Source organism: Agelaius tricolor, unplaced genomic scaffold (genome assembly GCF_023055355.1).
Source record: "Agelaius tricolor isolate 1412-34295 unplaced genomic scaffold, bAgeTri1.0.p SCAF_6, whole genome shotgun sequence".
Lineage (NCBI taxonomy): Eukaryota > Metazoa > Chordata > Aves > Passeriformes > Icteridae > Agelaius > Agelaius tricolor.
This window is the reverse complement of record NW_027269266.1, coordinates 9,517,843-9,537,234: the sequence shown is the minus strand read 5'-3', so window position 1 is coordinate 9,537,234 and position 19,392 is coordinate 9,517,843. Positions and strand designations below refer to the sequence as shown.

The window sequence follows — 19,392 nt, the reverse complement described above, 5'->3', positions numbered from 1 at the left end:
TCCAATAAAGGATTTCTTATAAATCATATACTGAACACCAGGGTAGAAATAAAATGTTTTTCTACTAGTAATTCTTAACATATACTTGCTTCCTGGAAATACTGAAACAAGAGTTCATTTTGGTTTGTAGTGGCATTAACCAGTTGTGTATCTGCATTTTCTAACACAGATACAAGTAGATATAATGAAGCTTTTCAAGGAATTGTGGGATGAATAAACTTCTCTTCTTTAACTCTATTCATTACTTCTTCTTAGCATTGATATTAAAATTCACTGCATTCCTATCTATGCTGAACTTCTTAAGTCCTGAGCATGTACTGCCCAATTACTTTCCAGTAATGATTTCCAGATAAATATAATTCTTTCAAGCACTACTGGTGCATGTTTTAAAATGTTTTTGGTTTTTTACTAACAGGTGCATAGTTACTGTAAAAAGACTGAAATCTCCACTTGCACCTTACTCTGACCAGCATAAGGAATGTTCTCTACATGGAGATCTGTTACTTACATGTAACCAGTTAACACCAATATTTCTTAGAGCTGCTTAAGAGAAGAGGAAAGTAACAAAGACAGAGGCAATCTCCAGTGTGGCAAGACCTAGGAATCTTAGGAAAATATTGTAACTCAGGAAAATGCAGAAACTTAGGAACTAGTTTACTATCCACGTTTAGGTTTTAGTAATACTCAAGAATCTATTTGACAAACTCACCTCCTGGAATGAATTTTTCTACCATTTGAAGTTATTTTAAAGTTGTTCATTAATGTATTTTCCTTTCAGAAAGCAAGTCAGAGAAATAAAGAGGCTCTATTTTCTTCTTTGTCTTAGAAACAAATAAATAAATAGGATATACCACACTTTCTGACAGGAAGAATTTTGTGAAACTGATGTAGTGTCCCAACACCAGTTCTGTTTAATAAAATTGGAAATGAAAGTACCTGGAAAGTCTGTCAACTTGCAACCTGAATTATGGTAACATTAAAAAATCCCCCAACTTTCTGATTTTTTGAATGAGTAACTGTAGGTGCTGTAATATTTGAGGTATTTCTAGTTCACGGTTTTTCAAAACCAGAACTTCATTCAGCTAACTGAAAATACTACTTCTGAAATTCAGATTGTGAGCAATATGGCCCTTAAAACCATACCTAACACATCACAGAACAAATCATTACTTGATATATCAGAAAACTTAATATAAAAACTCTAGAACTTCTAACATAAGAGAGTTTAATGCATTTAAAGACTAAGACCAGTATATGCATGTATTTAGGTCAAGCTAGCAAAAGATACATGCAATTTTATTTATACATATTTTATTTATGTATTTGCATATATGCATATTATGTGCTTACACACAAAAGTGCAGCATTCACATGAATTTATTCAGAATATGGATATTCTGTTATCCCAAGCAGAGAATTATCTCCATAACATACTATGTCACAAAAGTCTATGTTGACTTTCTGTCAGTTTTTCAAAATGACACTTTTACTTACTTATCTTGGGTTTTACTGTGTCACCAAGCACTTTACTTTCTCCTTGCAGACATTATTTCATGAAAATTTTTGCAGAATACTGTAGCACTGGAGAAATTTAACTCATTTTTTAAAGAGCTGCCTGAAACTGGATAGGTACTATGTGTTTAACTTACGTTATAAAACAATCTTGTCTTTAGACAATAGAGATACATGTGAAGGTTTCCACCATTTTGAGAGACTTCTAGTATTTGTAAATCCCAAGATTTCTAAAAAGATTTCCCATCTGCTGGGAGGAGAGTGGAATTTTCTGCCTTTTGAGAATCTCCAAGTACTAAGCAAGGAGGTAAATCAGTCATTGCCAATGGGACTAATCACTTGAAATCTACTTAGAAGGGTTTCTGTCCTTGACCATACAAGAGATGGAGTACAAACTTCCTATTACTCTTGCTTTCTCAGAATTACTGTGACAGAAATACCCAAATATGAAATTGGCACAGGTAGACTTAAATGAATTATTAATTCATACACTACACTACAGGCTGGAAGAGCCAAACCTCAACTGCCTGGTGCAGGTTTCAGACATCATAAACAAGGTCTGATGACTTGTTTTGGAATTCTGTTGCTAGTTCAGTTTTTATATGAACTGACCCAGCTTAATGAGAAATCCTAATGTTTGAAACACCAAATCAAGTGTGCTATTAGCATTAACTCAACATCCTAATGACAACAAAATTCAAATGATGCAACCATTTTTTTTTACAGAAAGCATCACTGATATCTATACAAACTGTAATTAAATTAGTACCAAAAACAATTATGTAAGAGGAAGCAGCACTATAGAAAATCATTTGTTACCCCATTGTGTTTCCAAAGTTATCACTTTTGAAGGGGCGTCATTCACAATTACCAGATTTAGCTACTTGAATAAATGTCAGGACAAGGGGGGAAAAAGCTAGAGGAGTGGTGAAGTACCCATTTCCTGCCTATGAACATTGTTACATGATGACACCAACACAACACCTTAGGACATCTCAGCCCAGGGATGCTGCATGCAGCTCCCAAAGGCCACCCTGTGTTCTGCCACAGCTCTTCCAGTTATCTACTGAGCTTTTTCACTCACTGTGTAAGAACACTGTATAAAGCAGGAAAACAAACCTGCTTTTCCCAACCCCCTGGATCTGTAGTCTTGATTTTACTTCCTTGGCAAATTACTTCATGGTTAGTTACACAGTTTGCTAATGATGAGTTTGATGAAACTCAGAGCTGGTAAGATTTACTCATTTGTTTGCATTACACCTCAGCTCAGTTCCCTTTGCTGTGTCTTAAGCAGAGCAAATAGGACTGAAAGAGCTCATGAAGCAGTTGTACCCAAGGGAAAAACTATGGTAGACTAAAACTAAGACACTGATTGTTCTGACCCTGCATTGTTTAGCTGAACATCAGTGACAGACTTAACTGCTTATACTATCCATGCATTTATATGCACTTAATGTATGTTAAGCCTAATGGAGTCTACGGGATTATTCATGTGTTTAGTGTTAATCATGTACTTAAAATGCTCAACTGCACTGAGCTCAGTCAATAGTTCATCCAACAAATGGGGCACTTATTTATAAAATATGTGCTTTCTTCTTTTACCTAAGTAATAAGTAAAAATTAGATAAAAAATTAAATTGAAGAAAGCAAAATATTTGATTCTCAGTAAAAGCAAATACCCTAAGTACTAATGCAGGAGTCTTGAAGAACTAAAGATAGTACCCAAAAATTAAGCATTTAAAATAATATTTTTTCTAAGGTTAATCTTTAATCAGTCTTGGAAAACTGAAGTATTAACCATTAAAAAACACAAGTAACTGAGTTCTTTAAGAAAACCAGACATTTCAAAGTCTTTAAGTAACCTCATCTTATGCATTTTATCATCTTAACTTTTAAAAGATATGCAGTCTTACCTCCACAATAGCATTCAAGGCAGTGTCAGTACCAAGGCTATAGTCTGTGCCTGGCACATTGTTGCTAATAGTAGCAGGCAAAACACACATAGGAACTTTAAACTCCTCAAAGCTGGCACGCGCCTCGTAGAGCTGCAGACAACTTTCAAAGGCCTGAAGCAGTGGTACAAGTGTGAGTGAAACATTCCTTGTCTTTGGACTGCTCTGCTAATGACTCCTGGCATGTGATGGTAAATGTGGCTGTCCATTGGCCCAAGTAAATACAATTGGTGAGATTATTTGGGGGGGGTGGAAATATCCTGTACATACCACAACAGTGCACTGGGGTTGCATTGGCACAATGCTCTTTGAAGAAATGCAGAGGATTAGTACAAGTTAGTACAGACTGAAGGTGAAGTGTGCACAGCAGAGAGGCCTGAAGCAGCTGGGTAGGAAAGGATAGCAAAAAGCTAGACTGGAAATCATTCCACAAGAAAGAACTTAAAGAACAGAGTTTGATACATGCTAAGGAGCTTAGAAAGTTAACTAGTAAAACCCTTGCAACTTGAAGAAAATGCTTAAAGAAAGACACTTTTTAAAAAAAACTATGTTATCCTAGAAAGTCAAGACACGCATCTATTTCCACCAAGAGAAAGGAAAAAAAAGTTCACCCATGCCTTCAAAGTTTCTATCAACATCACACATCTGCCTCTGTGAACACAGACTGGATGTAGGCCTAGAAAAATCCAGGAACATATGCACATGGATGAGTTAATAAAGTTTGCAAGTATAGTTCAAGGTTTCTTTCAAAAGCAGTTTTAGGTCCTTGGAATGACTCCAAATTCTACAGAATATATTATCATGTCAAAAGGATTAGGTGCTCCTAGTGGATGTCAAAATAAATGTTGAGATTCTGCAGCTGTTTTAAGTAAACATGCATTACATTATTCCAATTATTTCTAATCTAAACTCATCAGTATCTCTCATGAAGTGTGGCAATTTTTCAAACTGCCTGTGTTATGGCTCTCTACCAGAAAGCCTGATTACGTAGTACACGATGTTTTCATCTCTTTCTCCCAGAAACTGATGTTCACAGAAGTCTCATTTTCTTGATTTCTCAAATTGGTTCAGAGAAGCCAATTACTGCAGATCAAAATTAGATACCTATTGAGGTATATCCAGGCACATCTGCACAGTGATGTGTTTAAGGAAAAACATAGAAGAAAATTATGGGTAAATCCCCTACCTGTGAGAGTTCTTCTGAGCTTTTGTCCTAGACAGAGCAGATCCTGTTCAGTGAGAAGACAGGATATTTATGGCTTTCTAAAAAAGCTCTCTCTCCTCACTGTTTTCTAAATGGAAACTCAGTGCTATACTTTCAGTTTGAGGTTGAAACATAGTCTGAAAGATGGCACTTTCAGACCCAAAGAGCTCAGAAGAACTACAGCCAGGAGCAACAAATAGGAGGGGTTTATTTGGGATTTGATTTTTTGAGTGGCTGAGACTTCACTTAGGAAATTTCAGTAATTCCCTGGCTCAGTCAGGCTGCTTTGAACTTTTATTTCTATTAAAAGAATAAAGACATACAAAGTAACAGCAGTTTGGTAAAACCACACAGCTTCCTGGAGATCTGCAGAACATGAGTTTCTCTAAAAGGTTTCATATTAAGACTTCTGGAAAAACAAGTCAAAGGGAGATGTAGAGCAATAACTAACATAACTGGTTAGTCTGCATTTATGATATGTTAAGATGCAGTTATGATATGTTGTACTTGCATTAAATATTGCCATTTTATTTGATGCAAGTGATTCAGCCAACATATCCAATGACTGTACCTTCACCACGCACGAGCATTAGATAATTATATGCAACATCTTTGCATCACTGTGGCAAAACATGAAAATGCTTTTAATATATGGTCACTTAATTATAAAGGGTAAATAAGTAATCAATGGTTTTAGCAACTGCTATGAATTTATTTTTTTTTAAGTACTACAGTAAGGCCATAGAGGGATACTGCACTATGTTAATAAAATGGTTTAATAATTTCCTACCCTTTTATTGGGTTTGTTTTACTAAAAAGGTTGTTGCCATAACCAACATAACCAAGGATGCTTTATAAAAATTCTGCAGTCAAAAAAAGACTACTGTTTGTTGACTTGAAGATGATCTAAATACAAATGCCCACTGAAGGGAATGGAGTTACTGCCCTTACTCCACATCAGCTATTACTAGGACTGAAGGAGATGAAAAATTAACAGGTTAGCTAGTGGCCTGGCTAATTTTCAGCTTCCTAGCTCAGAGTAATGTGGAGCCACACATGCTACTGGGAGGGTACAGGTGTCTGTTTTCCATGGGAAATGTGTGGGGACTGCCTTAAGGCATCTGACTGTAGCTTTCTTTGTTCCTCAGGGAACGTTTTTTGGGTTTTTTTTGCCCCACAAAACCAAATCATCAGTCTGTACCCCCTTTTCCCTGGGTGAAAAGAAAGGTAAGATTGTCAAAGAAACACAGTGGAAAGTTTTAGCCTCTCCCTTTTTCAGGTTCCATTATTCTCATCATACCTTTCCTTTCCTTTCATGGCTCTGACATTCCTGAGGTCTGACATCTAAAATAATATCCTATTCATTTCATAGAATTAGCAACATACTTGAAAATATAGATATTTTTATTATGGTAGTTATTTTAGTGATGCTTCATTTAATAGAAAATTTGAAGTTCATGTTCTTATCCTGCAATCCTACAAGGATAACTTTTTTATGTCTATATAGATCAGCCTTAAGCATGCTTTCTCCTCAGGTAGAAAAATCCAGCTTTTCCCAGGTACTTTATGTTGTCATTAGCAGTTTTTCTAATATTCTGAAAAGTGAAGTGAAAAATACAGTTTATCACAAATTTAAAACACTATTCAAAAGATAAATCAAATTTGAAGCCAGGATTTTAAAACAGAAATGGAAAAAATGGAACATTTCAGAAGGGTCCTCATGATCAGTTACAGAATCTGAAGTAGTTGTTGAGCAACATTCATGCCTTTGTGAGGAGCACACTCTTTACTAATCTGTCATTCAGAAGTTATGTATCTGTTAAGTCTGTTTTTTGTTTTTCTTTTTAAATGCAGAATTTTAACACATTTTATCAGCCAATGTTTCAGCATACTACTTACACTTTAAGTTAAAACAACTGCCAAGTGTCTAATGATGCCAAAGAGCAACAATCCCTGATTACCAGCACAATTGTACTTACCTGACTAGAGATAGGCAAGAGCACACAAGTAAGAACCATACCACAGAAAAACTAAGTGTGATGACACTTTGGTGTTCAGACAACACTGAAAAACTGAGCAGTTTAGGTGCTCTGACAGCACTGTAAACTATGATGCATTTATTGACCTAACTGTGGTAACAGGAATAAAACCTATCTATAAACTTGATAAAATGGATATTCATGTCCACCTCCTACTTTTGTTTACCACTGTCAATTGTATGACATGTACTGAGCTTATCTGGTCACATTTAATAGAGGCACAGTTGCTACTGCACCTGATCTGAGCATGGCACAAGAATGAAAGGATGCATTTTTCACTGGGAGTTCTTGTGAATCACATTCAAACAATCAGAGCAAAAAACTGAAAAGACATCTTCTGAATGTAAAAGTCTGAAAAGTCTGCTCCCTCCAAAAGAAAAAAACAAAAAACAAAAACAAACCAAAACCAAAACAAAACAAAAAAAAAACCACCAAATTTAATTTTCCACTCAACTGAATATAAATCTTGCAAAGCCATTACTTTTCATATTTAATCCAGAGAAAAATCTAGGCAAAATTAAATGCAAAACAACCAGAAGAAAACCATTAGCAAAAAAAATTAAAGCTTTTGAAAAGTTTTCAACTCTCACATTGAAAATACAAACATTTTATCTAATGAAGGCAAATGACACCTAGAAACCTAAACAGAAAAGCAAACCACAACAACACAGATTGACTGACTACTACATATCTCCTTTGCATGAAATAACCTATAAAAAGAAGTCAGTATGGTTAACAAAGTTTATGAAGATAAGAAAAGAGGGAAAGCAGATGTTATGCACAATCATTTTACTCACCTTAGTTCATGATCAGTCATTTTGGACAGATATTTTTATTTACCAGAACTGGAAACAACATCAACTTGTTTGATATATAACCCAAGTTGTCAATATACAATTAATTCAGTGAATTTTACTTAGCTTACAGTCTTATTCAAGGCAATACTTCAGGAAACTGATATTTCCTAACTGAAGGGTTTCCTTTGATGAAGTTAAAATTATTTATGTCAGAATGGTGGGAAAAAAAAAATACAGTAGTGCATTCAGAGTTGGTGGAATCTGAAGAATCCTTGACATTAAAAAGCTATCATGATTAAAATTTTCAAATACATTTAAGTGATAAGAGAACTGCCATTTAATTTTCAAAAGCAACTTGAAACTCTTTTTGTCCAACTGACTAAGCTTCCTGTTCAACTGAAATTAGTATTAGGGAACTGAGGAATGGCTGGGGTCCCAGAGGGACCTCTGGAGGTCGTGTGGTCCAAACCCTTGCCAAGGCAGGAACACCTGAGCAAGGGACACTGGAACAATCCAGGAGGGTTTGGATTATCTGCACAGGAGACTGCACAACCTCCCTGGGCAGCTTTCTCCACTGCTCTATCACACTCAAACTAGAGAAGCTTTTTCCTCATAAGAGATTAAACATTCACTTTTTTACTTTATGTTGTATTACTGGATTTGATTTTTTTAAAAAATTACTTCACATGTCTCAACTCTTTTTATTAAATCTGCTATTAGGAGAATAAATGTAATGCCTATTACTGAAAAATAAGGATTTTATCTATTGTCTTAGAGGAGTAAAGATGTTACATAACTAAGAATCTCCTTCTCAACAGAGCAACTTTCCTCAGTGTTCCAGCTGGGTATACTACAACTCTCTATTATGAACACGGATTTTTTTTTTCCCCTCTACACTGTAAATGATCATCCAAGTCTCAGCTTTAGGTTTCTTTCTCTCTTATTCAACAAGAGATGCCATCTTATCTTGCACTTAAAAAATTCAGAGGTCATTGCAGTTTCGGCAGAAACTAAATGGAAGCATTTGGGATCCTAGACTTTCTCTTTTCTGCAGTGGTGCCATGACTGTGTTTATATCAAGTAACTATAATTTCCCAGATCACATTTCTGAAGTTCTGGTCTACAAAAATATCCAGTAGTAGCCAATTGAGTAAGTTTAAACAACTGCTTTGTTAGTATATGCACACCAGAGCAGACTTACATCAGTTATAGTGTTCAGAGCAGTATCTGCACCAATGCTGAAATCTGAACCCGGTACATTGTTGGATACAGTTGCAGGAACCATAACCATTGGAACACAGAATTCGTCATATTTCTCCCGAGCTGCTGACAATTCCAGAAGTCCAAGGTAAGCCTGTTGGGCACAGGCATCAGGTGAAAAATTAGGATGAATAAAGGAAGGGCAGAGTTGGGAGTGACAAAATGAGAAGGGCCACAGGGGGAGCCATTTCTACCACAGCACACTTCAGCAAGTCAGAGCACTAAGGAACGACTAAAATCTAACACAGACAAAAAAGAAAGCATTAGAAACAGGCATATATTTGAAAACAATAAACAGAGCATATGTTCTCTTGAAAATGAACAATTTAGGCACAGAAAGTTGGTTTTCAACAAAACAAACTAGTTCCCCAATCTTCAGGTACTGTTACTCCTGATTTAAAAATCTTGATATTCCTGAGTTAGGGTCATAGCTAACAACTTGGACAAAAAAGGAAGATACATTCTTTATCAAAAAGCAATGAACACATTCTTCTCTGCAAGGAGAAGGCAAAATACTTTCCTCAATCAAAATTTCCAAAATTAATTGGGTTTTTTTAGAAAAAAACAAACATGAAATACAGGAAAAACTTCTCTAGATCCATTACAGATTTTGACATGCACTATGTGAGAGGAGTGGCTTAAATAAGGAACCATAGTGCAATTTCTACTAAGAGTCAAGAACTTCTGCAAGGATGTTCTAATTGTTGATACTGTATAGACTGAAACTTGCACAGCAGAAGTCATTAATTTATTTTAATACAAAAAACTATAACATTATCTCATCTCATTTATCCATTTAGCACATCTGTTTAGCAGTTCTAGGCACTGTATTGAATGCCAGCTTTCCAGAGAACCACTGACTGACAACACTTATGATCCCAAACACTATCTATGTCATGTATCAAATACACATAGAACCAAATGCATCTTACATGAAGATTGGGTAAAAATCAAACCAAACTATTAATTTTGTTAGGAATTCTAGTCTACTTAGACATAATTAGATATTTCAGTGTACCTCAAATCCACCAATAACCATAAGGGCGTTAATGTTGTTAGTGCGCATCTGGTCAGCAATCTTCTCCAAATATTTTGCAGGAAGAGTACTAAAAATCATTAAACCAAAAGAAAAATAAAAACAGTTTACAGACTCTGAAGCACTAAGAATCCATTACTAAGCTGAAACCATAAAGTCAGCAGGCAACACAATGGTTTTTGTTTTACATATTTATCCATGCAAGTAGCTCCTCCAGATAAACAATAAAGACTCATGTCAAGTGTAAAGAAACTGCAGGTTTGAAATCCTTTAAAATGTAAGGACCCCAGGAATTTTTTAAGTTGAGGTCCCAATTCCCACTTTTCAGAGCTGGTTCAATACTATAAAGATACCCACGTTGGAACACAAGGATTTGAACAAAAGACAAACTCAAAAAACCACAATGTACAAAAATTGAGGACTTAAAAATACTAAGTGGGAAGAAAAGAACATGGAATCATACAGTGGGTATATAAAGCACTACAGTTCATCATATCAATTGACAAAAATATTGATGTTACCGTTTTGTACCAAGAATTGATCCTCCTTGACCAGTCCAGCCTCCAACATCTCCCCAGGAAATTTCCTTAATCTTTGAATAAAAGTAAAAATGGAGAGTTTGTTAAGTGATTATCCAATTAATTCTCTTGAGCTGTAGCAAACAACAGGTACTACTTCATGAAAATCTGTTGGAAGAAGTTGTGGGCATTGACATCACTAAAACTAAATGAAGCCAAGGAAGAAAACAGCATCAAGAGTTTAACTCTATTTGTCTTCAATTACTATAATCCCTTTCGGTGTTACCCCTGGATACCCTAATTGTTTTGTTGCCTTGCATTAGGCTGCAAGTCCTTTCCATTCCATTTGTTCTTTCTTCTTCCAGACCAGGATGAACCTTGTCTCTGTGTTTCATATCTCAATCCTATTTTCAGCTATCCTCTCCTACTGAATGTGAAGCAAAAAAAATCTAAAGTTAGGTTCTTGATGTAAGTTTTGGGATCTGTGGCTCCAGCCAGGCACCAGAATTATTAGTCTTGCATTCAGTTTCTCTTCAGTACACCAACCAATGCATAACATTTAAAAACAGGTGATTAGAAGAATCTAACTTACCTAAGGAAAAAAAAGCTTCCTCCCTCAATAAGCACCATTAAAAAGTTTCTTACAGCAAAGGAATACATGTGCAATAGCTCATTGTTCAGAATCAGAGATTATTCTGCTACTCTGAAAAAACTTCAATATGTTCAACATAGACCAAAACTCAAAGGCAGGATTCATCTGAACTGACTTTGTAGCTCTGTACCATGTGATTAGTAACACTCAGCATAAATGAATTTACAGACTTGAATAGTTGAGAAATACAATTACAATCTAGGTTTTAGAGATCTTTAAAATAAAATAAAAGCACTTAGGGAGGCAGTTCCCTCAGCAGGTATGACAGAACATACCTTGCAAGAACATGAACAAAGGTGGTGGTGTGGGAGGGGGTACCTAGCACTTGGTAACGCACACACGTGACACTGACCTTGCCTCTAGCGAACCCTTCAAAACCATCAATGACAGCAAATATTTTGTGACCTTCAGTCATGCCAACTCTCACTGCAGCCCTCACGGCGGCGTTCATCCCAGCTGCAGGGGCACCCACATTTAAAACTGCCACATTAAAATTACTCTGGAAGAGAAAAAATTATATTTAGTAAGGACTTTGATTTCTACACCATAGTTAATCTGTACATCATATGCAGTTGCTAAATACTGGAATGCAGGAAACAAAATTTCAAAGCCCCTAAACATGGTGAAAATTTGAAGTTAACTGCAAGGTGCAGACACATTTCCCCACTTGCAGAATATCAAAGAGACAAACAATTTAAAAAAAATTAATGTTTGTTCTTAAATAAGACTTTATCATAATTCCATTTGGTTTACAAGTTAAATTATTCAGGTTTTTATATTCTAGCCCAGGTTCAAGAAACTTAAAATAGAATCACAGAATAGTTTGGGTTGGAAGGATCATAAAGATCATCTCATCCCAACCCCCTGACATGGCCAGGGACCCCATTCACTAGACCAGGCTGCTCAGAGCTCCACCCAACCTGGCCATTGTTATTCAACCAGATTCATGTTACTAAAGCAGGAAATTTTTTTGCAAACACACCAACAATAGCTAAAAAAAAACAAGTAGGAACTGACTCTAGCACCACAGCATTTATGTGTGTATCATCAGTACAATGCAGAGAGGAACAGACAAGTTTCAAAATTAAGCTATTGGCCAGGTTTTTCAAGTAGTTGACAATACATTAGTGAACACAAGCACTCAGCATCTTTCCCAACACCACACATTTTCAGATTATGGAAGTTTTTAAAACATTTTTGAATGACAATTATAAGAATTTGGTCCTGCAGAAGAGGTAGAAGGTATTTAGCTTTATTCTGGAAGATGAGAACAAAAAAAAACCCAAAACAAAAAAAAAAAAAAATAGAACAGTTGTTAAGTAACTATTTTGGAATCTCATCTGATTAAAAACCAAAGCAAGCAAACAAAAACAAACAAAAAAAACCCCAAACCAACAACAGCCCTCCCCCCACCACAATAAAAGAGACACAACCCAGAGTGTATGTAGGGGGCTTTTTTTGGTTTTTTTTTGTTCTTGTACAGTTGAGGGATTGTATAAAAATGCAATGCAAACACAAACAGCAAAATATAATATGTGCAGAAGCACTGCTGAAGCAGAGCATTCAGCTGGCTCCTCTGATCCGATCAGCTTAGCTCTTTCCTCAATTCCTGTGACATGCACATTTCATCTACTTTTTAATTCCTATTCAACCTCTTTTACTGAATACACACAGATTTTGTTAGTATGGCCAAATCTGAGTAGTTAGTAATTACACATGGCCTACACTTCCTTCTAATGTCATTTATCACAGAAGGTATGACAGAAGTATCTAAAAAAATACAAAAGCCCAGTGCTAACAGTCCTGGACTTGCATTGCTGTATTAAAAACAAAAAAAACCTCACCACCCAAACACCTGATCTGCCAAAGAAAATGTTAAATATCCACCTAAAATATCCTGAATTCTTTGATCTCTTGAAGGTCAGTCTTAGGTCCTTACTGTATTATCAATACAATTTTGCCCCTTAATAATATTGAGAAGCTACCACCAGTAATCATTACTCAAATATTTAGTTGGGAAAAAGATTTCTAGAAAGTATAACAGCAAATCATTATGCAAATAAGGTAACAAATGGTCACAAACCACAATTAAAAGAGGAATTAATGAGTGAGATGACATAGTCACCAACTATGATCAAACAGAATTATTCAGTAAATTTCTAATAAAACCAAAAATAAATCCCTTCTACGATTTGTTTGCACACAAAATTTAGTGTCTGCTTCCTAAATAAACCCAAATTTCCTCTTATACAAATCCTAGGAACTATAAAGAAACTAAATGTCCACTACTGTATTATGCAGAGTGACTTATTTCACATAAAGGTGATGGATCTGTCCTCAGTACTGCTTCCCATGAATTCCTGCATTTGCCCTTGCCCTTGAGTGGTTTTACCCTTCAAAAGGAAGGCTTAGAATTATTTTAATATAGAACTCTCCTTTATCTAATGATTTTCAGAGTCTTAATCATGACCTTAAACATCACCCCTCCTTCTCTCCATGGTAAGAAACAGAGGGCAAAACAGTAACTATTAGGACCAGACATTTTAACAATTGGGACCAGCTGTACATCCAAAACAGAAGGAAACTGTCTACAGCAATTTTCTAGTTACAATTGTATTTAACTTTAAAAATGTTGCCTATTATTAAAATAAACTAGTGTGCTTCAAGTATCTTCATAATATTTAAGTTGTAACCTATGCTATAATAGAGGTTTGAAGGGAGTTATTAATGGATCCCAAAAGCAGACATTCATTGCACATTTAACAAACCCCCTTACCTTTGGAAGCTCAGCATCTGGCTTTTTGTGCGACAGTAATTTGTACGTGTTAAGGTTGTTTTCAAAGCTCCTAAACAAATGAGCAAATATGATAAGCAAATCACATAGTAAAATTTTAAATTCAGTTATTTTAAAGAAACATTTGAATTTTTCAGAAACATTAAAAAAGTGGTATGAAATATTAACACCATTGTTATTGCAAATGCAAAACATGGCAAAAATTGGAAATGAGAGAACAATGAAAAATATTCAATTCTTTAAGATAAGAGTCACAAAATGTAAAACAACTATGCAGCTAACAAATTAAGTTTTCTAGACTGGGGAGAAAGCATTTTATTATCAGATGACTTGAAACAGAAATCACTCTCCTGACAGGACTGAAGAATACCTCCTCCAACATTACTGCTGGAAAACTACCAACTACTTAAAAACAAGCTCACAGGACTGGCCTCAAATTCATGAATAAACAAACTTATGGTAGCTACCAGTCAGGTCATACAGCACAGCAGCTTTTTGCTTTGTGACCAGTTAGCCTAGGAACAGCTCCCAGTCTGACACAGCAGAGAATTACAGATTGCTTTGTTTGGGTGCAAGTAAGAATTTCAATTATTCTATTTAGGCAACTCTTCTGTCTCCTCTCATTCTCAAACCCATAAAAACATACAGTTAGTAAAATATTTAAAATAAAATGTCATGTGCCAGCATAACAGCAAAGCAACTATGCTTTTCTACAGCAAATAAACTGATATAAGCTATTGGCCATACCTTCCACGAAGCCTCACAGCCTCAAGAAATCTTCCTTCATCCATGGCTTTCTGGACTTCTTGAGTCTTGAAAAAACAAGTTGATTACTCAGTATGTTTAAAAAACACAGGAGTTTGATTATTTAATATATTCCACGTGTTAATATATTTCTACAGTGAAAAAAGAAATACAATTCCTCAATTTATGAGCTACCTCCTCTCATAGCATAGATTAGGGTAGAGAAGAAGAAAGTAGAAACAAATATCTAAAGCCTTAATATGACAAAGAAATCAACATATCTATTGTGCATTTTCTTCTTTCAGTTTAAACTGTGCGGTTTTAGTGAAGAAACCTGACTTGTGTATGACATGTAAATGGACGCAAGCATCTGAAGAATTTGTTGTAACAATAAAAACAGAAGATCTGAGATGAAATTTTAGAAAAAATTAAGAAGCTATGTATTTCTTATTCCTTGATAGTTTGCAAATGAATAGTGAATAGTAACACATAGAGAACATATATGAACTTCATTATTCATTCCCAAATATGGGAAAGACACATTCCATCAGTGTCCTAATGAGAACAGGCAATTATTGTACACAGTAGTCTGTTGTAGTAAATAAGTAACATAAACTGGCTCTTTGCCAGAGCCTCACCATCTGCACACACTCCATCAGAGGCAGGCGGACAGCCTGGTTTCCAGACAGGGACACAACACAGGCAGGGGTATCTGGAGTAGCTTCTAAAAGGGCAAGCACAGCTTCCACACCCATACGACTCGCCTGCAAGGAGAGAACGTTGGAGTGTTCAAGCAAGCACTGAAATGCACAAGCCTCCAATCACAGAAATGGTCCTGATTTCTCTGTAAGTCATGCTGACACAAATCACTCCTTGGTAAGGTGAAAAAGTTATGGGCTGTTTACAACCATAGGTACGGACGATTAAGCTTTGCATTTTGATCCTAAGCAAAGATTCCTTCACACAAAGTGCTTCATCACTCTAAATTTGAGCTATTCAGACAGTTGGTGTGAGGCAACAGTTTGATTTGTCAAGTTAATCAGGTAGAGAACCATCCCACCCCCAAATAAGTAATAAAATGCAGTTGTCCTATGTGGTGCCATGAGCAGTTATTTGGGAATACTCACAAGAATTCTGTCAAAAGCTGAAGGGGTTCCACCTCTTTGCACATGGCCCAGGATGGTTACTCGGGTGTCAAAACCAAGCCGCTGCACCACAAGCTGCAAAGAATTTCAAAATACAGTGGGCTTACCATTATCATTATTTATATGGATGTTAGCATCATGTACACTTACACCACTTAGTGCTAAATGGTACTTCACAAAACTGCAATTCTGAATGAAGTCAAAGGTTTCTCTAAAACTGACAGCTATGGAAAACAGAGCTTCACAGTCACAGGACAGATAAACCCCAGGTAAAGCCAAAGTATCATAGCTCCTTTCCAGCAGTGACTATTTCCCAATTTATTTCTTAATGAGCCCTTAAAAAAAAAAAAGGCAGAAAAATGCAGCTTAAAAGTTTTTTTAATCTTAAACACCAATGAAATTTTTATCAAAGCAACCATTTGGACAAGACTTTGTCCAAAGCACACAGTATTAGTTCACTGTGAGACAGACCGACAGTAAAAATTTTACAAGACATACGAAGTAAAGTAGGATTATAAATATAGGTTTGAGCTGATTTCAAACTATCAATTAAGGCACACATGAAGCAGATGCTTTTGAACTGCTCTGTTGCATTACAAGGAGAAAAGGTTCCAATTAATTGCCACTGAAAACACTGCCCTTTAATTTGACTATGGAATTTTAGATTATAAAGCCCAAGGATAAAATACAATTGTGTGATAAGCTACCTAATGGGAACAGATTTACTCTACAAAAACGTTACTGTTAACAATAAGCTCCATCTTATCAACAGAAATCTGGTATCACAGGGATGTTGACACTTACATCCTTAACCTTCTCTGATGTTATAGGTTTGTTGTGGCAATCAATAGCTCCTTCAGCTACAATAATAATATTCAGCCTTTTCTTTCGTGCACGGTTCTGTAATAAAAATAAAAGCACATTCCTGTAGTTAAAAAAAGCAAGAGTAATTTACAACATAATTTTATAATCATTTGCTATACATTAAGCTGCTAGGATTTGAGGAAACATTCCTTGTATTTGATCACTCATATGCGATGTGTTCTCACACCTTTCATTTTCATACACATCTTTTCACTGATGAAGTAAAATGTCTAACATCAAGTTGCTGAGGAAATGCACACATATGGCTTATATAGATTTAATTTTATGCAATTCCCAGGGCAGGTCATATGATTCCTCAAAACAATCAGAGAGTACAAGAAAAGAAACGTTCAAGATCACAGAGAACTTTATGTGACACCAAAACCAAAGACTTGCCTAAAGTCCTGATCACACTTTTTAATCACTGTTTTCAAATAAACATCAACAAAGACATGAGGGAATCTCAAACACATTAACAAATTACCTCTGAAAGCTTAACACACATTGTATCTTCCCAGCCTTCTTCTGGTGGGTATTCAGGAATAAACACCCAATCTGCACCACAGGCTAAGGCACTAACCAGAGCTAGATAGCTAAAAAATAGAACAAATTATTAGACTTTTATGGTTCAGATTTCTTTCATAATTGTACCTATACAAGACACAAAATGCTGAAGACAATACATACCCACAGTGTCTCCCCATAACCTCCAGAACAAATGTCCTCTGATGGCTGTCAAAATAAGAAAACAAATTAACTGAATCTAGTATCATGAAACAGCTTGTGTTTACTATGATTACTGAACTCAGAATTCTTTAGCAAAACAGAAAAACATTAGGAAAACAAAATCATTGTCATATTAAACAAGATATTTAAAATTAAGTATCTTCCAATGCATAATTCATTTTCACTTTCTTGCAAAACATACTATGAGAGAAGATATGAACCTTTCTGGAAATGTAAATGATGCAGACCCATAGTTAAGAACTATAATGGTATAGCTGTATTAAAAAAAAAAATTAATTGCTTCACTCTCACTGAAACAAAGCTTATATAACACAGATGCTATTTTTGTATTATTCATGGTGTGTCTGGATCTTCTCTAACAGACTATGTCTGAAAAAGACTAAAAACAGTGAAACCAAGTCTGCCCCTAAGGCTGATGCAGTGTCTATGATTGCATACTTGAAATGCTGCCATGACAGGAATGATGAAAAAGCAGTTACTAAGAAAAAAAGAAACCAAGACATTTGAAACTTGCAGCCAAAAAGAAATTTTATTTCCCCACCTACCTAACCTCTATTTAAAATGAACTTAAACAAAAGCATAAACGTGTGTGTATTTGTTATCAGTCTCTATAATATGCTCAATTTACCTCTGAGCAGTGGTCATGATGGCATCCACAACTTCAATTATTCTGTGCAGAGCTGAGTCAGTACCTATGGTCATATCAGTGCCACAGAAGTCATTGTCTATGGATCCAACCATTCCCACAATGTTAAGGTAAGCATATTTCTTAACAGCCTCTGCATCAATCTTTCCTGTAAAGAAGTATTCAGAGAAAGAGCTGTAAGACTACTACTAAAAAAAAAAAAAATTAGAAGTATTGCTTGGGTGCTCTACTTTTATAAACTAAACATATCCAAACATTAAATTATGTTTAGATATTTTAGGTAACAAGGTTAGTCAAAACTACAAACAAAAGCCAATCAAACATCCAAACAAAAGAATCCTGCACAGAACTCCTTACAGTAAGGAAGGAAATAAGAGCTTTTCAGTCCATCTCAAAGTGTCAAATAATTATCAAGTTTTGTAACCAACCTTGAAATTGATGGTTTCAAACTAAAACAATATCATTCAAACTGTAGTCTCAGTGTAGAACATGCAACGAAGAAGCAGAAGGATGCAAACTGGATATGATTATGGGCATATGTAAACAGTTAGAAACCAGCATCCAACTTCTGAAGACTTCTCTTTTGCAACACTGAAAGGCTCTGATTTCATGATTAATAAGCAAACAGAACAGAAAAGCTCCTATTCTATGTCTTAGCGATGTCTCCCAAGACAGCAATGAAAATGCTGCATCATCCAAGAGCTCTAAAGGATCTCAAGGATGAAACACCTTAGCTGCTTAAGCACTTAAAACTACCTTAGTATCTGTGGATGGGATGGTAGTAAATATAATGCCATATTTTTAATATGAGATTTAAGAACTATGTATCAGTGTGTTTAATGTCTACATTACAGAAAAACAGCAGAAACCATAATGAAAAAATATAACTAATGTCCATGAAGATAAATATAACATTGTGAAGAAGAATCAAAATGTTTTCTATGAATGTATACCATGCATTACAAACCTCTTCTAGAGTTCCAAATGTGACTTAATATCTGGCTGACATATTCTACTTAGATTTCTAAAAAGCCATTGACAAAGTCTTTTGCCAAAGGATTTTGAGGAAACTAAGCAGTCACTGTACAAGACAGAAGGTTTTTCATAGAGTAAATAATGTGAAACAGAGGGTCAAAAATACAAGGCAGTGGTAAACACAAATTCTTGTATCTTAGGAAGGTAACCAATGGAGCTCTACAGGGATCTGCGCTGTTCACTCAGCAATAACCTGGAAAAGGGAATGAGCAGCAAAGTGCCAAAGTTTACTGATCAAACTGCATTACTTGGGATCTAAACATATGGAGTGTTTGAGAAGAAATGAAGACTAGCAAGACACAGTGAGCAGTAAAGTATCAGATGGAATTCATTGCAGATCAATGTAAACTAAGACACATGAAAAAAATGTACCCTAACATCACAAACGAAATAACACTATTTCCAGCATAATATAAAAATGCTGTTTTCATTAATAAATCAGCTTCA

General features: G+C 35.5%; 1 protein-coding gene across 5 annotated transcripts in view; it reads right to left on the bottom strand.

The window, feature by feature from the left end:
- The window catches only part of PFKP (phosphofructokinase, platelet), a 42,856-nt gene that overhangs the window by 4,626 nt on the left and 18,838 nt on the right, over positions 1-19,392 (bottom strand). For 3 of the 5 annotated variants that reach the window (XM_071428644.1, XM_071428640.1, XM_071428646.1), the window contains 12 exons: positions 17,893-18,058; positions 17,205-17,249; positions 17,002-17,110; positions 16,458-16,553; positions 15,636-15,728; positions 15,147-15,272; positions 14,512-14,576; positions 13,747-13,816; positions 11,323-11,469; positions 10,322-10,392; positions 9,783-9,870; positions 8,706-8,858 (listed from right to left, as the gene is read on the bottom strand). In XM_071428644.1, the coding sequence (XP_071284745.1) occupies positions 8,706-8,858; positions 9,783-9,870; positions 10,322-10,392; positions 11,323-11,469; positions 13,747-13,816; positions 14,512-14,576; positions 15,147-15,272; positions 15,636-15,728; positions 16,458-16,553; positions 17,002-17,110; positions 17,205-17,249; positions 17,893-18,058 (1,229 nt within the window). Of the gene's footprint in view, positions 1-3,425; positions 3,579-8,705; positions 8,859-9,782; positions 9,871-10,321; positions 10,393-11,322; positions 11,470-13,746; positions 13,817-14,511; positions 14,577-15,146; positions 15,273-15,635; positions 15,729-16,457; positions 16,554-17,001; positions 17,111-17,204; positions 17,250-17,892; positions 18,059-19,392 lie in introns of all 5 variants that reach the window. The other 2 variants (XM_071428641.1, XM_071428645.1) reach the window with 2 other exon arrangements.